Source organism: Budorcas taxicolor, chromosome 4, assembly GCF_023091745.1.
Source record: "Budorcas taxicolor isolate Tak-1 chromosome 4, Takin1.1, whole genome shotgun sequence".
Classification (NCBI taxonomy): Eukaryota; Metazoa; Chordata; class Mammalia; order Artiodactyla; family Bovidae; genus Budorcas; species Budorcas taxicolor.
Window position 1 is genome coordinate 107,132,479 of NC_068913.1, and position 16,049 is coordinate 107,148,527.

Below are 16,049 nucleotides of genomic sequence, written 5' to 3' on the forward strand. Positions count from 1 at the left end.
GATGCTATTGTGAAAGGTTTTAATGAGTTACGTGTACACAAAATTGGTAAAAAGTATTCAGTTACAGGACATTTCCATCTGGGCTTGAGTTAATTTGATCTGACTTATATCCATGAAGATTCATTCAGGGTGGAATTTCCCTCCACTGGGCGGATCTTGTAAGAGGTCTGGTCACTCTTAGCTTGCTGGCACATCAGCTAGTCATCGATGACATTGACACACTGCCCAACAGTGTCACATGCAGCCGAATCAGGGATCTCTTCTCAATGGTTCTTGGAGGGCTTGTTGCCTTCAGACTTGGAAAGTCAAGAAATAGATTCCATTAGAATATCTATATTCACTCTATATAATTCACTATGTAAGACCAAGTAACAGATAATTCAATGTAAACATATAAAGAAACATGGATTCGAAGTAAATTATCTCCAGTGGGAGATACTGGCTCTGGAAATAAGTCCTTCTTAGATTCTATTTTTCCAAATCCCTCTATTAATTTTGTTATTCTGCATTAATCCATTAGTATCCTTTCTGGCATAATAGTTACAGAAAGTTAGGATATTTAATTTCCTACTTGAGCATCAAAGAAAAGTCTAGAGAAATATGATCATTTATCTATACACATTTACTCATATATGGGCAAATGGGCATTGTATGAATATTATTATCAATGAACAGAGGCAAAAAGAGGATTTCTAAAAGAGACAGGATAAAAGATTTTCCAGAAACAAGGGGCATTATTTTCTTATCTGGGGTAAGCTGATTAGTGGGAACATTGTAGAAAGGCCTATGTGGTTTGCTTGAGTAAGTTGTCTGCAGTCACGAAAAGAAAACCAAGTTTAATGTCTCACCTAACCTAAGCCAGGTTTGTACCATTCACCTCATCAAAAACTGCTTAAAGTCAAAACAGTTCTTTCAGGGCCACATTTCTTTTTTGCTTAAAATACAAAGTCACAAATCATCTAGGGCTGGCTTGTATATGATCTGTGTGTGTGTGTGTGTGTGTGTGTGTGTGTGTGTGTGTGTGTGTGTGACTGACTTTAGGAGAAACAAAGCAAAAGCCCCCCACCCCAAAACAAAGAACATACTGCAATAGGCAAACATTGAAATAGGTTCTAATTTAAACACATCCCATGATTATTATCTCAGGGCAAAGTCAATGTCTTGGTTATCACCCATATGTCTCATGGGGGTACTGTGGACTGCCAAACTCCAGAAGTTTCTGGGGCAGAGCAAGCAGATAGAGCTAGTGCCTGGGACCAGGAGGGTTAAGAAACAGCATTATGTGGTGCTGTTTTCTTCTAGAAGCCTCACTAGCATAGGCACTAATTTGCAGGCTTGCTGTCCCAGCTGGGAGCCATGAACGTCAACTATGCAGAGCTGAGGGAGCCTCTGAGGTTGCAGGAAAAGTGAAGGGCATGGAGCTGGGAGGGGGCAGACACAGGAAGAGAAACACCCGCCTCAAAGGAAAAGCAAAGGAGCCATGGGGAAGGGCGTGTGGCCTAAATCCAGCCTCGCCTTAACTAGCACATCCAGCTCACACGCCATCTAAGAGACTCTGCGGGACAGAGCAGGGCTCCTGGGTCAGCTGAGCTGGAAAGGGGGGGCCAGGCTCATGAGAACCTGCAGAGGCAATGACATCAGAGCAGTGACGTCACTGCCTCACCTCCAGTCAGAGGAAGGAGGCCCAGAACCCCAGCTCTCAGAGAGCAGAGCTCTGAGCAGGGAGACGCCTCCCAGCTCTACCCTCCCTGCCATGGGCTGCGGCCCCGTCTGCTGTGTGGCTCTGTGTCTCCTGGCAGCAGGTGGGGCCTTGGCACAGGGGGAACCCGTGTTCCTGGCCTGACTCTGCCTGAATCCAAGACAGCATCGGGTTTTCTCCCACGTTCTATCTCAGCCCCAATCTCTACCCCACAGGCCCTGTGGATTCTGGAGTCACTCAAACCCCGAGATACATGATTAAAGCAAGAGGACAGTGAGTGACACTGAGATGCTCCCCTGCCTCGGGCCAACCCCCCACCACCCAGGGTATCTTGGTACCAACAGGCCCTGAGTCAGGGCCCTCAGTTCTTTGAGTTTTATAAAATTGCAAAGAACTAAAGGCCACTTCCCAGATCTGCTGCTACTGCTAAGTCACTTCAGTCATGTCTGACTCTGTGCAGCCCCATGGACTGCAGCCCACCAGGCTCCCCCGTCCCTGGGTGACATATGGGGAAGGTCTAGGGCAGAAACTACGCATGAAGCGGTTGAGAATAGATCTAGAGCTACAAAATGAGTAAAAAAAGAAAAAAAAACAACAACTGTGTTATTCAAAGCAATCTCTTTCCTCCTCCCTCCCACAGTCTTGAATCACCAGTGTTTACAACAACCAGCATCACCGGGGGCTAGTCCGGGTGAGGTCCTCACCATGTAGATGATATGATGATGGTGTATGAAACCCAGAGTTGACCTTATTCCTTCTAGACCTCTCTCCCTTGCCTGCGTCCTCTGGGCATGGTTCGGTGCCTCCCACACACAGAAGAGGGCATGGCTCCCCTGGTTATAAATAGGCAGAGGCTCTCCAGATCGATTCTGCTTCCCTGGAATCACTTCAACGCCCAGATTCTATTTGCTTCAGATCACTGCTTTGGGGCCATCTCAGGATGCGACGCGCTCTGTGACCACACTTTGCTAAATTCCCTGAAACACAGAAGGATCTTAAATCCTCTGCATCCACTCTCGGTCTGGCCACGGCCCCACGGGCCCTCTCTCCTCTCCACACATGACCGGGTACTACTCATTTTTCAGGGCCTGCCTTCCTCCTTGCTTCCTGTCCTGACTTGCTACGGTGATATACCGTTGGCTAGTTTGCTCATGCTGTGCTTAGCGGCTCTGTCGCGTCCGACTCTCTGCAACGCCATGGACTGTAGCCTGGCAGGCTCCTCTGTCCATGGGATTCTCCAGGCAAGGATACTGGAGTGGGTGGCCATGCCCTCCTCCCGGGGATCTTCTCAGGCTGCCATAATAAACACCAGGCTGTGTGACTTGGACAACACACGCCGATTTTCTCACAGTTCTGGGGCCTGAAAGCCAAGATGCAGGTGCTAGGGTTTGTTTCCGGTGAGAACTCTGCTCCTGGCTGGAAGCCAGCTGCCTCCTCCCCGTGTCCTCATGGGACCTCTCCTCTGGGTTTTCACAGAGAAAGGGCTCTCTGGCATCTCTTCCTCTCGCATGAGGATGCTAGTTACGCTGTGTTAGAGTCCCCTCGCATAATGCTATTCATCTTTAACCACCTCCCTCAAGGTCCTAAGTTCAGATACAGTCTCACGGGGTTTAGGACTTCAACAGTTGAATTTAGGGGAGACATAAGTCCTTCTATGAAAACTGTCTTACAACCTTTGCTTTCATAGAAAAAGCCAAGTATGTAAACATATAACTTGTGATAATTAATGCCCATTTGCATAGAGTCGCTCAGTGGTAAAAGATCTGTTTTCAATGGAGGAGATGCAGGAGATGTGTGGAAGACGTGGGTTCCATCCCTGGGTGGGGAAGATCCCCAGGAGTAGAAAATGGCAGCCCAGTCCAGTATTCTTACCTGGGAAATTCCATGCATAGAGGGGCCTGGTGGGCTACAGTCCATGGGGTCACAAAAAGTTGGACATGACTGAGCACGCACAGATATGCTGTGAACAGAGCTGCATGGAGTTTTTTTTTTTCCCAGCAAAATTTAGACATTTATCCTCATGTATGAACAACTGGATTCAAGTCCAGACTTCCAGTTTGTGTGAACATTTCAACATTTTCTTTTCTGGCTATGTCTTAAGTCTTGTCAGAATATGCCATACTGAGCACTCTTCTAATCAAAGTATACTCGTTAGTACAGCTCCCGGGGAGTATACTTTAAAGTGATTATAGTAACATAGTATGGTTTCTTAAAAAAACTATGGCTTATAATTAAATGTGGGTGTGAATCCAAGTTGCCACTCCTTTGCAGTTTCTCTAACTCTCCTAAGTCTGACAATCTCAGAAGCTGGAGTTGGGATTTTTTCTATTTCTTCTTTGTATCACCTGTATAGTTGATTTATACTGTTGTCTTAGTTCCAGGTGTACAGCTCAGTGATTTGGTGATGCACATATACACATACACATATAGAAGCGGAAAACGTGGAAGCAGTAACAGATTTCATTTACCTGGGCTCCAAAATCACTGCAGATGGCGACTGCAGTCACAAAATTAAAAGACACTTGCTCCTTGGAAGAAAAGCAATGACAAACCTAGACAGCATATTAAAAAGCAGAAACATCACTTTGCCAATAAAGGTCCGTCTGGTCAAAGCTATGGTTTCTTCAGTAGTCATGCATGGATGTGAGAGTTGGACCATAAAGAAGGCTGAGCACTGAAGAATTGATGCTTTCAAACTGTGGTGTTGGAGAAGACTCTTGAGAGTTCCTTGGACTGCAAGGAGATCAAACCAGTCAATCCTAAAGGAAATCACCCTGATCATTCATTGGAAGGACTGATGCTGCAGCTAAAGCTCCAATACTTTGGCTATCTGATGTGAAGAGCTGACTCATTGGAAAAATCCCTGATGCTGGGAAAGATTGAAGGCAGGAGGAGGAGGGGATGACGGAAGATGAGATGGTTGGATGGCATCACTGATTAAATGGACATGAGTCTGAGCTAACTCTGGGAGATAGTGGAAGACAGAGGAACCTGGGATGCTACAGTCCATGGGGTCGCAAAGAGTAAGACACAATTTAGTGGCTGAAAAGCAACAACGAAAATACGTATGTGTGTATGTATCTGTTTTCAGAATCTTCTTCCTTGTAAGCTGTTAGAAGATACCAAGTATAATTCCCTGTGCTGTGTAGTAGGTCCCTGTTGATTATCTATTATCTATTTTATATATTGTAATGCATATATGTTCATCTCAAACTCCTAATTGATCCCTCCCCGCTAAGAGTCGGACACGACTGAGAGACTTCACTTTCACGCACTGGAGAAGGAAATGGCAACCCACTCCAGTGTTCTTGCCTGGAGAATCCCAGGGACGGGGGAGCCTGGTGGGCTGCTGTCTATGGGGTCGCACAAAGTCGGACACAATTGACGTGACTTAGCAGCAGCAGCAGCACCACCTTTCTCCTGGTGGCTCAGGCAGTAAAGAATCTGCTGCAATGCAGGAGACCCAGGTTCCATCCCTGGGTTGGGAAGATACCCTGAAGAAGGAAATGGTGACCAACTCTAGTGTTCTTGCCTGGGAAATTGCATGGACAGGGAAGCCTGGTGGGCTACCGTCTACGAGTCAGACACGACTAAGCGACTAGCAATTTCCACTTTCACTTTTCCCCATTGGTAACCATGAGTTTCTTTTCTATGTCTGTGGGTCTATTTCTGTTTTGTAAATGAGTTCGTTTTTACCTACTTTTTTTTAGATTCCACTTGTAAGCTGTATCATATAATATTTGTCTTTCTCTGCCTTACTCCATTAGCATGTTAATCTCTAGGTCCAAACATTTTATTGAAAATAACATTATTTCATTCTTTTTGTGGCTGAGTAATACTCCATTGTGTGTGTGTGTGTGTGTATAATGTGTATACATGTATACATACTATATATCTATTCATCTGATGATGAATATTTAGGATGCTTCTATATCTTGAGTGTTGTAAATAGTGCCACGAAGAACATGAGGTCCATGTATTTTTTAGAATTATAGTTTTGTCTAATTTTATGCATACAGGTGGGATTGCAAGATCATACGGTAACTCTATTTTTAGTTTCTTAAACAGCCTCCATACTCTTCTAAGACTCATTTGAAAAGACCCTGATGCTGGGAAAGATTGAGGGCAGGAGGAGAGGGGGGTGACAGAGGATGAGATGGTTGGATGGCATCACTGACTCAATGGACATGGGTTTGGGTGGACTCTTCAACCCCTCCCAGGCAGCCTGCTTACCATGGGCACACAGTGGCTCTGGGAGTTGGTCCTAGACAGGGAGGCCTGGCATGCTGCCGTTCATGGGGTCTCAAGAAGTCGGACACAACTGAGCAACTGAACTGAACTCTTCTAATAGCTATGCCAGTTTTCATTCCCACCAACAGTGTAGGAGGGTTTCTTTTTCTCCACACTGTCTCCAGCATTTATTACTTGCAGACTTTTTAATGATGCTTATTCTGACCAGTGTGAGGTGATACCTCACTATAGTTTTGACTTGCATTCCTTTAATAATTATTGTTGTTGCCAAACTTTTCTTGCGCTTGTTGACCATCTGCATGTCTTTTTTGGAGAGAAGTCCCCCTAGGTCTTCTACTGACTGGATAGTTATTTCAAGATTTTATAAGATTAGAAATAAATAGGTTCACATGTATAAAACCTCTTTATAAAGTACGCTACTTAGAATTTGGCAATACTTAATTTAAACATAAAATCTGGAAATATATGGTTCTGATTAATCAGAAGGAGCTATGGAATACATGTTTCCAGGATGGCTTCACTTGAGACCATCAGAGTGTTTATTTTATGGCCTGTACTATTTCATCTTAGCAGACTACCGTGATAGTGATGGTGGAGCAATTTTTTTTTCTTAGTTGAAGTGTCTCTTCATACAATTATCTACCTCCAGAGGCTGAGTGGATTTCAAGATCAACCCTAATTCAGCCAGGTTGGAGAGGCATAAGAACAGGAGTGTGAGGCTGTGTGTGTGTGTGTGTGTGTGTGTGTGTCTGTGTGTGTAGGGGTTGTCCTGAGGGCTGTTGGGAATTTCCATTCCTGCTTTAGACCTAAAGTACAAATCCATGAGACTGTGGACCATTGGCCACTAGGAGCCACTGTGGGCCCATGGTAAGCAGGCTGCCTGGGAGGGGTTGAAGAGGCACCCAAGAGAGCGGAGCTTAAGGGAACCTTGACTACATGCCTGCATCAGGGAGCAGGTGTGAGTTCCCCTAGTGCTTCCAGGACACAAGGAACCAGGGCAGACTCCTCACTGCCCAGGGGAGTGGGGACATCCCTGGAGCTTCAGGATGTACTCAGGGGGACCCTGCATGGGAAGTGGAGGGTGAGGGGTTCAGGTGGCTGGTGAGGGCTCGGTGATGAGTGTCAGGAAGGAGCAGAGAGAGGAGAAGAAGTCATATTGTGGACATATGGAGACATGGGGAGAATGCACACTTCACACCCACCCTTTGCTGAGCTGCTGTGCAGGACAGGGAAGGGCATAGAAGAGCCAGCCCTGGGTCCTCCCAAGGGGTCTAGTGGACAAGGGCAGCCTGCAGAGACAGAGAGCAGTGATGTCATAGGCAAATGCTCCAATCAGGGAACAGGAGGGTCAGAACGCTATGCCACTCACCCCAGGAGCCTCTCCCCCAGCCAGCAGCAGTCTTGGGTTCCTGATGCTGCCATGGGCTCCAGACTCCTCTGCTGTGTGACTCTCTGTCTCCTGGGAGCAGGTGAGTCCTGGACACAGTGTGGGAGCTTCTGAGATGTCTTTGCCTCTCTGGGATAGAAGCCTGGTGATGAGGGCTGCAGCAGGAGGCTTCCCCTGTGCTCTGCCCTTAGCTTCTGTCTGTCTCCTCCCCAACAGGCCTGGTGGATTCTGAAGTCACCCAGACCCCCAAATACCTGATCAAATCAAGAAAGGAGCAAGCGACTCTGAGATGTTCCCCTGAATCTGGACACCGTTCTGTGAACTGGTACCAACAAGCCCTGGGCCAGGGCCCCCGGTTCCTCGTTCAATATTACCGTGGACAACTTAGTGGAGAAGAAAACATGCCAGATCGATTCTCAGCAAAACAATTTAGTGACTTTCGCTCTGAGCTGAATTTGAGCTCCTTGGAGCTGACAGACTCAGCCGTGTATCTCTGTGCCAGCAGCCAAGACACAGCCTCGCATGATCAGGTGCCTCTGGAACAAAAACACTCCTGCCCCAGCTCAGGAAGTGGCCTTGAGGGTGTTGGCTGCCAGCCAGCCAGGCCCAGGCTCTGGTAGAGTGGACAGATTTTCCCAGACATTCTTTCCTTGCCGTGTTTTAATGCTCACAAAGATCATGCAAGATAAGTATTATTGTAATTGTTTATACACCCGAGGGTAACTGACTTGCCCAGGTCTCATACTTCATTACTGTCAGACAAGGAATCAGACTCAAGTCTCCTCAACACCTGTGGTCCTTGCCCCCCTTAGAACTGTCCCCCCATAGAACAAACATTTGTATACATGTTTTAAAAGAGTAGGTTCATGTGGTTGTTAAGGCTGGTAAGTCCCAAAACTGGATACTGGCTGGTGGTACTGGAGACCCAGGGAGAGCTGAGTTTTAGTTCAAAAGCTGAAGAACTAATGGTCCAGTTTGAAGGCCACCACCTGGACAATTGTCTCTTACTTGGGGAGGATCAGTCTCTCTGTTCTATTCATGTCTTCACTGGTTGGATGATGCCCACCAACACTATGAAAGGTCATCTGTTTACAATGCTACAATGTTAATCTAACCTCATATTAAAATCTACCTGTTTACATGTTAATCTCTTCTAACAGCATCCTCATATAACACCCAGAATAATGTTTAATTAAATATCTGTGGCATAGTCAAGGTGATACATTATAATAGCATTATACCAAGTTCCACTGCTGTATAACTACTTAATAAGCAGGAAGTCCCTGGCGCATAACAGCACTCTGGACTTCTTGATTCCCTTTGCTAAACTCTGACAGCCTCTTCTACCATTTCCTAGGTGCAAAGGCAGAAATGGATATATGTTACCTTGAAATCCTATAGTTGAGGATATCAGAAGTCACAGGAAAAATTTATTTATGCCTGATGAGTCATCACATGAAATTAACAAGAGTGTGTAATATATATGCCTCCTAGATATTTTAAAATGTGAATTATATGTGTGTGCTCAGTTGTGTCTGACTCTGCGACCCTATGCACTGTAGCCTGCCAGGCTCCTCTGTCTATGGGATTCCCCAGGCAAAATCCTGCAGTGGGTTTCCATTTCCCTCTCCAGGAGATCTTCCTGACCCAGGGGTCAAATCCACGTCTCCTCAATGGCAGGTGGATTCTTTACCACTGTGCCACCTGGGAAGCCCTATGCAGGCTTTTGGATCCCTGAGGCATCCACAATGCCGTAATCAAAACTTTGTGTATAACTTCACATTCATCCGTCTGTATGTGGGATTCCAGGTCTACAGATTCAGCCAGTCAAACTGGGCAGTACCTTCAGTTCAGTATAGTCACTCAGTCATGTCTGACTTCTGAGACCCCATGGACTTCAGCATGCCAGGCTTCCCTGTCCACCACCAATTCCCAGAGCTTACTCAAACTCAAGTCCATGGAGTCAGTGATGCCATCCAACCATCTCATCCTCTGTAGTCCCCTTCTCCTCCCACCTTCAATCTCTCCCAGCATCAGGGTCTTTTCCAATGAGTCAGCTCTTCACATCTGGTGGCCAAAGTATTGGTGTTTCAGCTTCAGTCCTTCCAATGAATATTTAGGATTGATTTCCTTTAGGATTGACTGGTTTTATCTCCTTGCTGTCCAAGGGACTCTCAAGAGTCGTCTCCAACACCACAGCTCAAAAGCATCAATTCTTCGGTGCCCAGCTTTCTTTATGGTCCAGCTCTCACATCCATACATGAGTAATGGAAAAACCATAGCTTTGACTAGACGGACCTTGGTTGGCAAAGTGATGGCTCTGCTTTTTAATATCCTGTCTAGGTTTGTCACTGCTTTTCTTCCAAGGAGCAAGAGTCTTCCAATTTCCCTTAGTAAGTATTTATTAAAACATCCACACATAAATGGACCCACTCAGTTCAAACCTGTGTTGTTCGAATTTCATCTGTAAATACCATAAACATTATGCACTGTATAATGGACAGATCTGTGGTTTCAATCAACATATATACATGTGCCATGCAAAATCCACCCTATTACAATAAAGAATATTTCCATTGCCAGAAAGTTTCTTCAGGCCCTTTCCCATGCCTCTCTCCTTCCCTGACTACCAACAATTTGATATCTGTTGCTAGAGATTTGTTTTACTCAGGCATCTTTTTACTGAAAATATAAGTTCTATACCCATTAAAGCAATTCCGTTTTAGGCAAGTGCAAAATATTGAAGAAAGTTAGGTGCTTCCGGAAAGTCTTATGGTTAAAGAAGTGCTTGAAACCATGTGAGTACCACATCCATGTCAGGGACTGTCCTATCTGGAGATGGATGGCTTGATGAAACGACCATTAAAAGGTCATGCCAGCTGCTACAAGCTACTTTTTGTAAAATTTATTTACTCACCTTCATTAATTTGTTCTCATGAACCCATTTCCTGAAATCATTTGATAATGATATTTTGACAAGAAGTCATCACTTCCCAGGAAATGATGTTGAGATTCCACGAGATACACACATAGCTAGGTTTCATCCTCACTCAGTGTGTTCTCCCCTGGCAAGACCGTGGGCACTAGGAATTTTGGTGAGAGACCATTCCATGTTGAGACACGGGTCCTCTTTGCTTCGACCATAAGTATCCAAGACACAGGCCTTGAGCTGGAAAGCCGCTCTTTCTCTTCTGGCACGGCCTGGGCATGAGTCTCCTGTGCTGGGTGCCCTGCTGTCTTCTGGAAGAAAGAAGTTCTGAGCTAGAGGTGGAACCACTCGTGGGCTTGCCAGACCCCAGGTCAAGTCTTGCTGCTGTGGTCATGAATTCAGACTCCTTTGCTGCTTCTGACTTTCGTTTCTATGCCTCTCTCTCCCAGGTGCCAGGAATGCAGCATTACCCAGACCCCAGACATGTTCTTGGGATCAAGGAAACCCAGAACATCAGGAGGTCATCACAGGTCCAAAACCATGTAACCAGGACCAGCTGCATAATTTGCAGGGCCCCTGTTTCAACTGTTGTTGAGTGTTTGAAGATCACAACAGCAGAGCATTGCATCAAGTAGGGGTCCTTCAAAGTTGGGGGTTATGTGTAACAGGGTAGTTTGGGGCTCTGTGATATCTGTTCATTAAGATCAGGCATGCTACATAAAGGCTTCCCTGGTGGCTCAGATGGTAAAGAGTCTGCAATGCAGGAGACCTGGTTTTGATCACTGGGTCAGGAAGATCCCTTGGAGAAGAAAATGGCAATCCACTCCAGTATTCTTGCCTGGAAAATCCCATGGACAGAGGAGCCTGGTGGGCTAGATCTAGTCCATGGGGTTGCAGAGTCGGACACGACTGAGCGACTAACACTTTCACTTTCGTCTATGCTACTTAGGGAGGGGGAGTTACTTTCATGGAATGTCTCTCTCAAATAAATAGGGAGCAGTTTCCGTTTGCCCCGAGTCTGCCACCTCCCCCCAGTCCCTTCCGCATCTGTATTCCTTTGTGCTCGCACGTCACCCACGATGCAGAGCAACCATCTACTCTCCTAGAAGAAAGGTGGGTTACAGCTGTGCTGCTTCCCCCATTCAGACACGGGAAGCACATGCTCTGCTGAACATGAAGGAGCTGTAGCCGCATTCAGCAGGTGCCCAGTCTATCAGTGAATTGGTAAGAAATAGACTCAAAGGATTCTTCAAATGTTGATGAGCCTGCCCCAAGGTTGGGGAACCAGATACCAGAAGAATCAGGTGGAAGAAAAAAAAAATACAATTGCAGTCAGCTAAACAAAGTAGAAACGGACACTTGAAGGCATAGGTGGGACGCAAGAGTCATAAAGGGCAGCAGAAGGCTATAAGGACTTTTCCCCAAGAATCAAAACTAAGAAATCACATTACATATGTAAAGTAGAGAGTTAGTGGGAAGCTGCTGTACTGCACAGGGTGCTCAGCTCTTTGCTCTCTGAGGACCTAGAGGGGTCAAGTGCAGGGCTCAGAGGGAGGGAAGTTCAAGAGGGAGGGGATATATGCATACTAACGGCTGAGTCACCGGGTGTACAGGAGAAACTAACACACTTTGCAAAGCAATTATACTCCAGTTAAAAATAACTTTAAAAAGGCTACATAAATATGTTGATAAATAAGACGAATATAAGTTTAATGAAGAATTATCTCTGGAACAAAGTATACATAAAGTTGCAAACAGTTTACAGGTTACAACAACTTGTAAGGCTTATGCCTATTGAGCTGGATGGGTCTTCCTGTTGTGAACTGTTCACTTAGGTTCATTTCTGATTTGAGCCTCTGGGGGAAGGGGCGTGGCCCTCTGAGTGACAGGTTGGCTCTGGGGCCTGGCAGGGGCAGTGACATCTCAGAAGGACTCTCTGGAGAGCCCCTCTCCCTCTCATCCACACTCAGCCCAGAGGGCCCTTTGCCCGCCCCACCCCCGCCATGAGCCCCTGCCTCCTGGGCTGTGTGGTCTTCTGTCTCCTGCAGGCAGGTGAGTCCTGGGGGGCGGGGTCCCCTTGGGGGTGCCAGCGCTAAGCTTGTCTGCTGTGACTGCAGCATCGGTCCTCCTTCTCCACAGGGGCGGTCCATGCTGGTGTCACTCAGGACCCCAGATTCCAGGTGGTGAGGAGAGGACAGAGGGTGACACTGAGATGCACTCAGGATCTGAACTATGATTATATGTACTGGTACCGACAAGACCCAGGACACGGGCTGAGGCTGATCCATTACTCAGATGGCCCTCCCACCACGGAAAAGGGAGACGTGCCTGACGGGTACAATGTCTCCAGACCAAGCACAGAGAACTTCCCTCTCATGCTGGAGTCTGCCAGCCGCTCCCAGACATCTGTGTACTTCTGCGCCAGCAGTTACTCCACAGCGCTGCAGGGTCACCTCCTCTCTGTGCAAAAAGGCAAGGCAGCCCCTCGCTTGTGGGCTCCCAGCACCAGGAGCCTCAGGGCTCTGCTGCCACGTGCCTGCAGTGTGACCCTGAGTGTGTGGTCTGTGCTGGCCCAGACCTCACTCCAGGCCTTGCAGACATGTGTCCACCATCCATTGCTGTCTTTTCTCTGTATCGTCCCTGTGAACCAGGAGTTTCCCCAGCTCTGACTCCTAGTCATCACCTGAGCCTGAGACCTCCAGGAGAGAAGGTTGTTGGTAAACTAGATAAAAATAGGCCCTCCTGTCTCACCTCAGGCAGCTCACTGCTGTCTCTCAGGAAGGTTCTCCCCTAGCCTGGTTCTCACACGCTCTCTTCTCTTGCCCCCCTTTCCTGGGTGGGTAAATCATCCCTCTCCCCACCTCCCTGGCATCAGCTTCCTGGCCCTTTCTACTCCAGCCACACTGTTCCTCCTTCATCTGGGTCATGAAAGTGAATGTGAAATTCACTGAGTTGTGTCTGACTCTTTACGACTCCATGGACTGTATAGTTCCTGGAATTCTCCAGGCCAGAACACTGGAGTGGGTAACCTTTCCCTTCTCCAGGGGATCTTCCCGACCCAAGAATCGAACCAGGGTCTCCCACATTGCAGGTGGATTCTTTACCAGCTGAGCCACAAGGGAAGCCCACGAATACTGGAGTGGATAGCCTATCCCTTCTCCAGGGGATCTTCCCAACCCAGGAATCAAACCAGGGTCTCCTGCATTGCACGCGGATTCTTTACCAACTAAGCTATGGTCACGTCCCTTCCCAAATCACAAGGTAGTTTTTAAAGTGGCCTGTCCATGTGGTCTGCTTTGAGCAAGCTGTCTGGAGTCATCAAAGAGAAACCAACTTCCATTAATTATCAATCATTCAAAACTTCATGTGAGTCCGTTGAAGGAAGACAGACTGGCTTTGTGTGTTCTTCCCCCCGCCCCCCGACTTCCTTAGCATCTCACCTAACCTCAACCAGGTTGGCCCACCTCCCACATCAAAATCTTCTCAAAGTCAAAATATATCCTCCATTGCCTCATTATACCAAAATTTTATAAGTGCAGAAATAAATGAGTCCACATATACAAAACCTCTTTATAAAATGCCTTACCTAAAATTTGGTAATAAGCTTAATTTCAATAGGAAATCTGGAAATATATGCATCGGATTAATCAGAAGTAGTTATGGAATACATGTTTCCTGGCGGATTCACTTGAGATCTTCAGAGCATTTATTTTGTGGTCATGTATTTTCATCTTAGCTAACTACTGTCATTGTAGTGGTGCAAAAATTACTTCCTTCTTAGTAAAAATGTCAGATCATTCAGTCCTTTACCTCCAGAGGATAAGAGTGGATTTGAGGATCAACCCTAATTCTGTCAGGTTGGGAAGACAGTAGATCAGGGGTGTGTATTTGTGTATCTGTGTGCGTATCTGTGTGTAGAGGGGTTGCAGGTGGGGTTGTGGGGAATATCTATTCTTTTTTGGTTTTAATTGTGTCTTTTAACGAAAGCTCCAACTCATATGTGAACACAGCTAGTTAAAGCACAGAACAGCAGGCTTGTAAGCTTAAATTCCTGCAGACTTTATTAGAATCATAAGGAGCGCTGCTACTTAAAAGGTTTTTTCCTTTAAGACCACCTTTGATCTGTAGAGTATACTTTGGCCAGGCAGGGGAGGGGAAATGTCTAGAGCCCAACAAATTTGTCATTAGGCCAACTTTCTTACCAGCATATTTCCATTTTACAGCCATAGAAAGCTTAAAGGTGTTCCACGACACATTCATCATCTTTTGAGGCCCAAGGCCCAGAGCACTCTATAGCAGTTATCACAAAAGGAGCGCTTAAGGAAGGTACTTATCAGATTAGGAGTAAGAGTTAGTCCAGTAGTTTCTCTGCCATGCCTCTCTCAACATGCACTTCTGAGTAGCATTCTTCCATGCACAGCAGAAGCAGGATGGGCAAGAATGAAATGCAGGAGTGCTGAATAGGCTAGTCTGTTACATCCCGCAGAAACTTCAAGGAATCACCCCCACCAGCCCACCCAAGATCAACTAAAGAGGCCATCTTCAACTCTAGATTATTTGAACAAACGGTAATTAACGCACCCTTCTCCAAAAGACTCTTTCTTTAAAGGAATGGATTTTGAAAAGAAAAAAAAAAAACATGTGGTAGAGAGGTATGGAATAGAAAAATGTAAGCCATTTTGCAGTACAGAGAATGCCCTCTACAAAACCCAATAAAGGTTCAGAGACGGAGGTGTTCCCTTAGGCAGGGCTGAAGACTGCAGTCTCTGGTGTTTGGACTTTAGGCTGCAGCCCTGGTTTTTGGATGGATCACCGGGTGTGTGGCACAGTCCATGCTTTTAACTGGATTTGAACAGGAGATTGGCCACTTGGCCCAGGGAGAAGCAGATGAAGTCTTTGGTTTCACATGTCACATAACTACAGAAGTTCCTCCCCTCGATGCGGTGCCAGATGGGGTGGTACTTCTTGTTAGACTCCTTGATGTGGGCCACGATGGCCTTCTCTGTATTATACTTCTCCAGGGCCTGAGCAGCACACTCCAACGTGTCCCGTTGCATCTGCTCTGACAAATCGGCATTCTTGATCACGGCCCTTCAGTCACGCATGGCCACCAAGGAGCAGGGTCTGGCCTTGGTCTCCTGGGAAAGGTGCCGGCCAGGCTCACACCTGAACGGAGAGGCCGTCACTACCGAAGCCATGGAGCATCTAAATTTCTGTTCTTGATTTAGACAGAAGGTGCAGATCCGGGAGACTGTGGACCGTTGGCCACTAGGAGGCACTGTGGGTCCATAATATGCAGGGTGTGCTGGGAGGGGGTGAGAGTCACCCTGGAGAGGGCAGCTTAGGGGAACCTTGGCTACATGCCTGCATCAGGGAGCAGGTTTGAGTTCCCTGAGTGGTCCAGACACATGGACCCAGCACAGACTCCTCACTGCCCAGGGGAGTGGGGACATGCCTGGAGCCTCGGGATGTGCCCAGGGGATTCTCTCCTGGAGCACCATGGAGAGTGGAGGGTGAGGGGATTAGTGTGGCTGGTGAGGGCAGGGTGATGAGTGTCTGGCAGGGACAGGAAGAGAAGAAAAAGCCATGTGATGGGCATATGGGGACCTGGGGACAGTGCTCACCTCACACCCACCCTTTGCTGAGGGGCCGTGCAGGACAGGGAAGGGCATAGAGGAGCCAGCCCTGGGTCCTGGCAAGGGGTCCAGGGGACAAGGGCAGCCTGCAGAGACAGAGAGCAGTGACGTCATAAGCAAATGCTCCAATCGGGGAAACAGGAGGGT

The 16,049-nt window shown here is 47.0% G+C and overlaps 2 gene segments (V, D, J or C); both read left to right on the forward strand.

Annotated features, from left to right (window-relative positions):
• Window positions 1–7,370: 7,370 nt before the first annotated feature.
• On the forward strand, window positions 7,371–7,957 carry LOC128046316 (T cell receptor beta variable 5-5-like). The segment is given in 2 exon segments: window positions 7,371–7,419; window positions 7,554–7,957. Coding segments are annotated over 2 exon segments (453 nt in total).
• Window positions 7,958–12,269: 4,312 nt separating this feature from the next.
• On the forward strand, window positions 12,270–12,935 carry LOC128046318 (T cell receptor beta variable 6-2-like). The segment is given in 2 exon segments: window positions 12,270–12,318; window positions 12,406–12,935. Coding segments are annotated over 2 exon segments (579 nt in total).
• The last annotated feature ends 3,114 nt before the right edge of the window (window positions 12,936–16,049 follow it).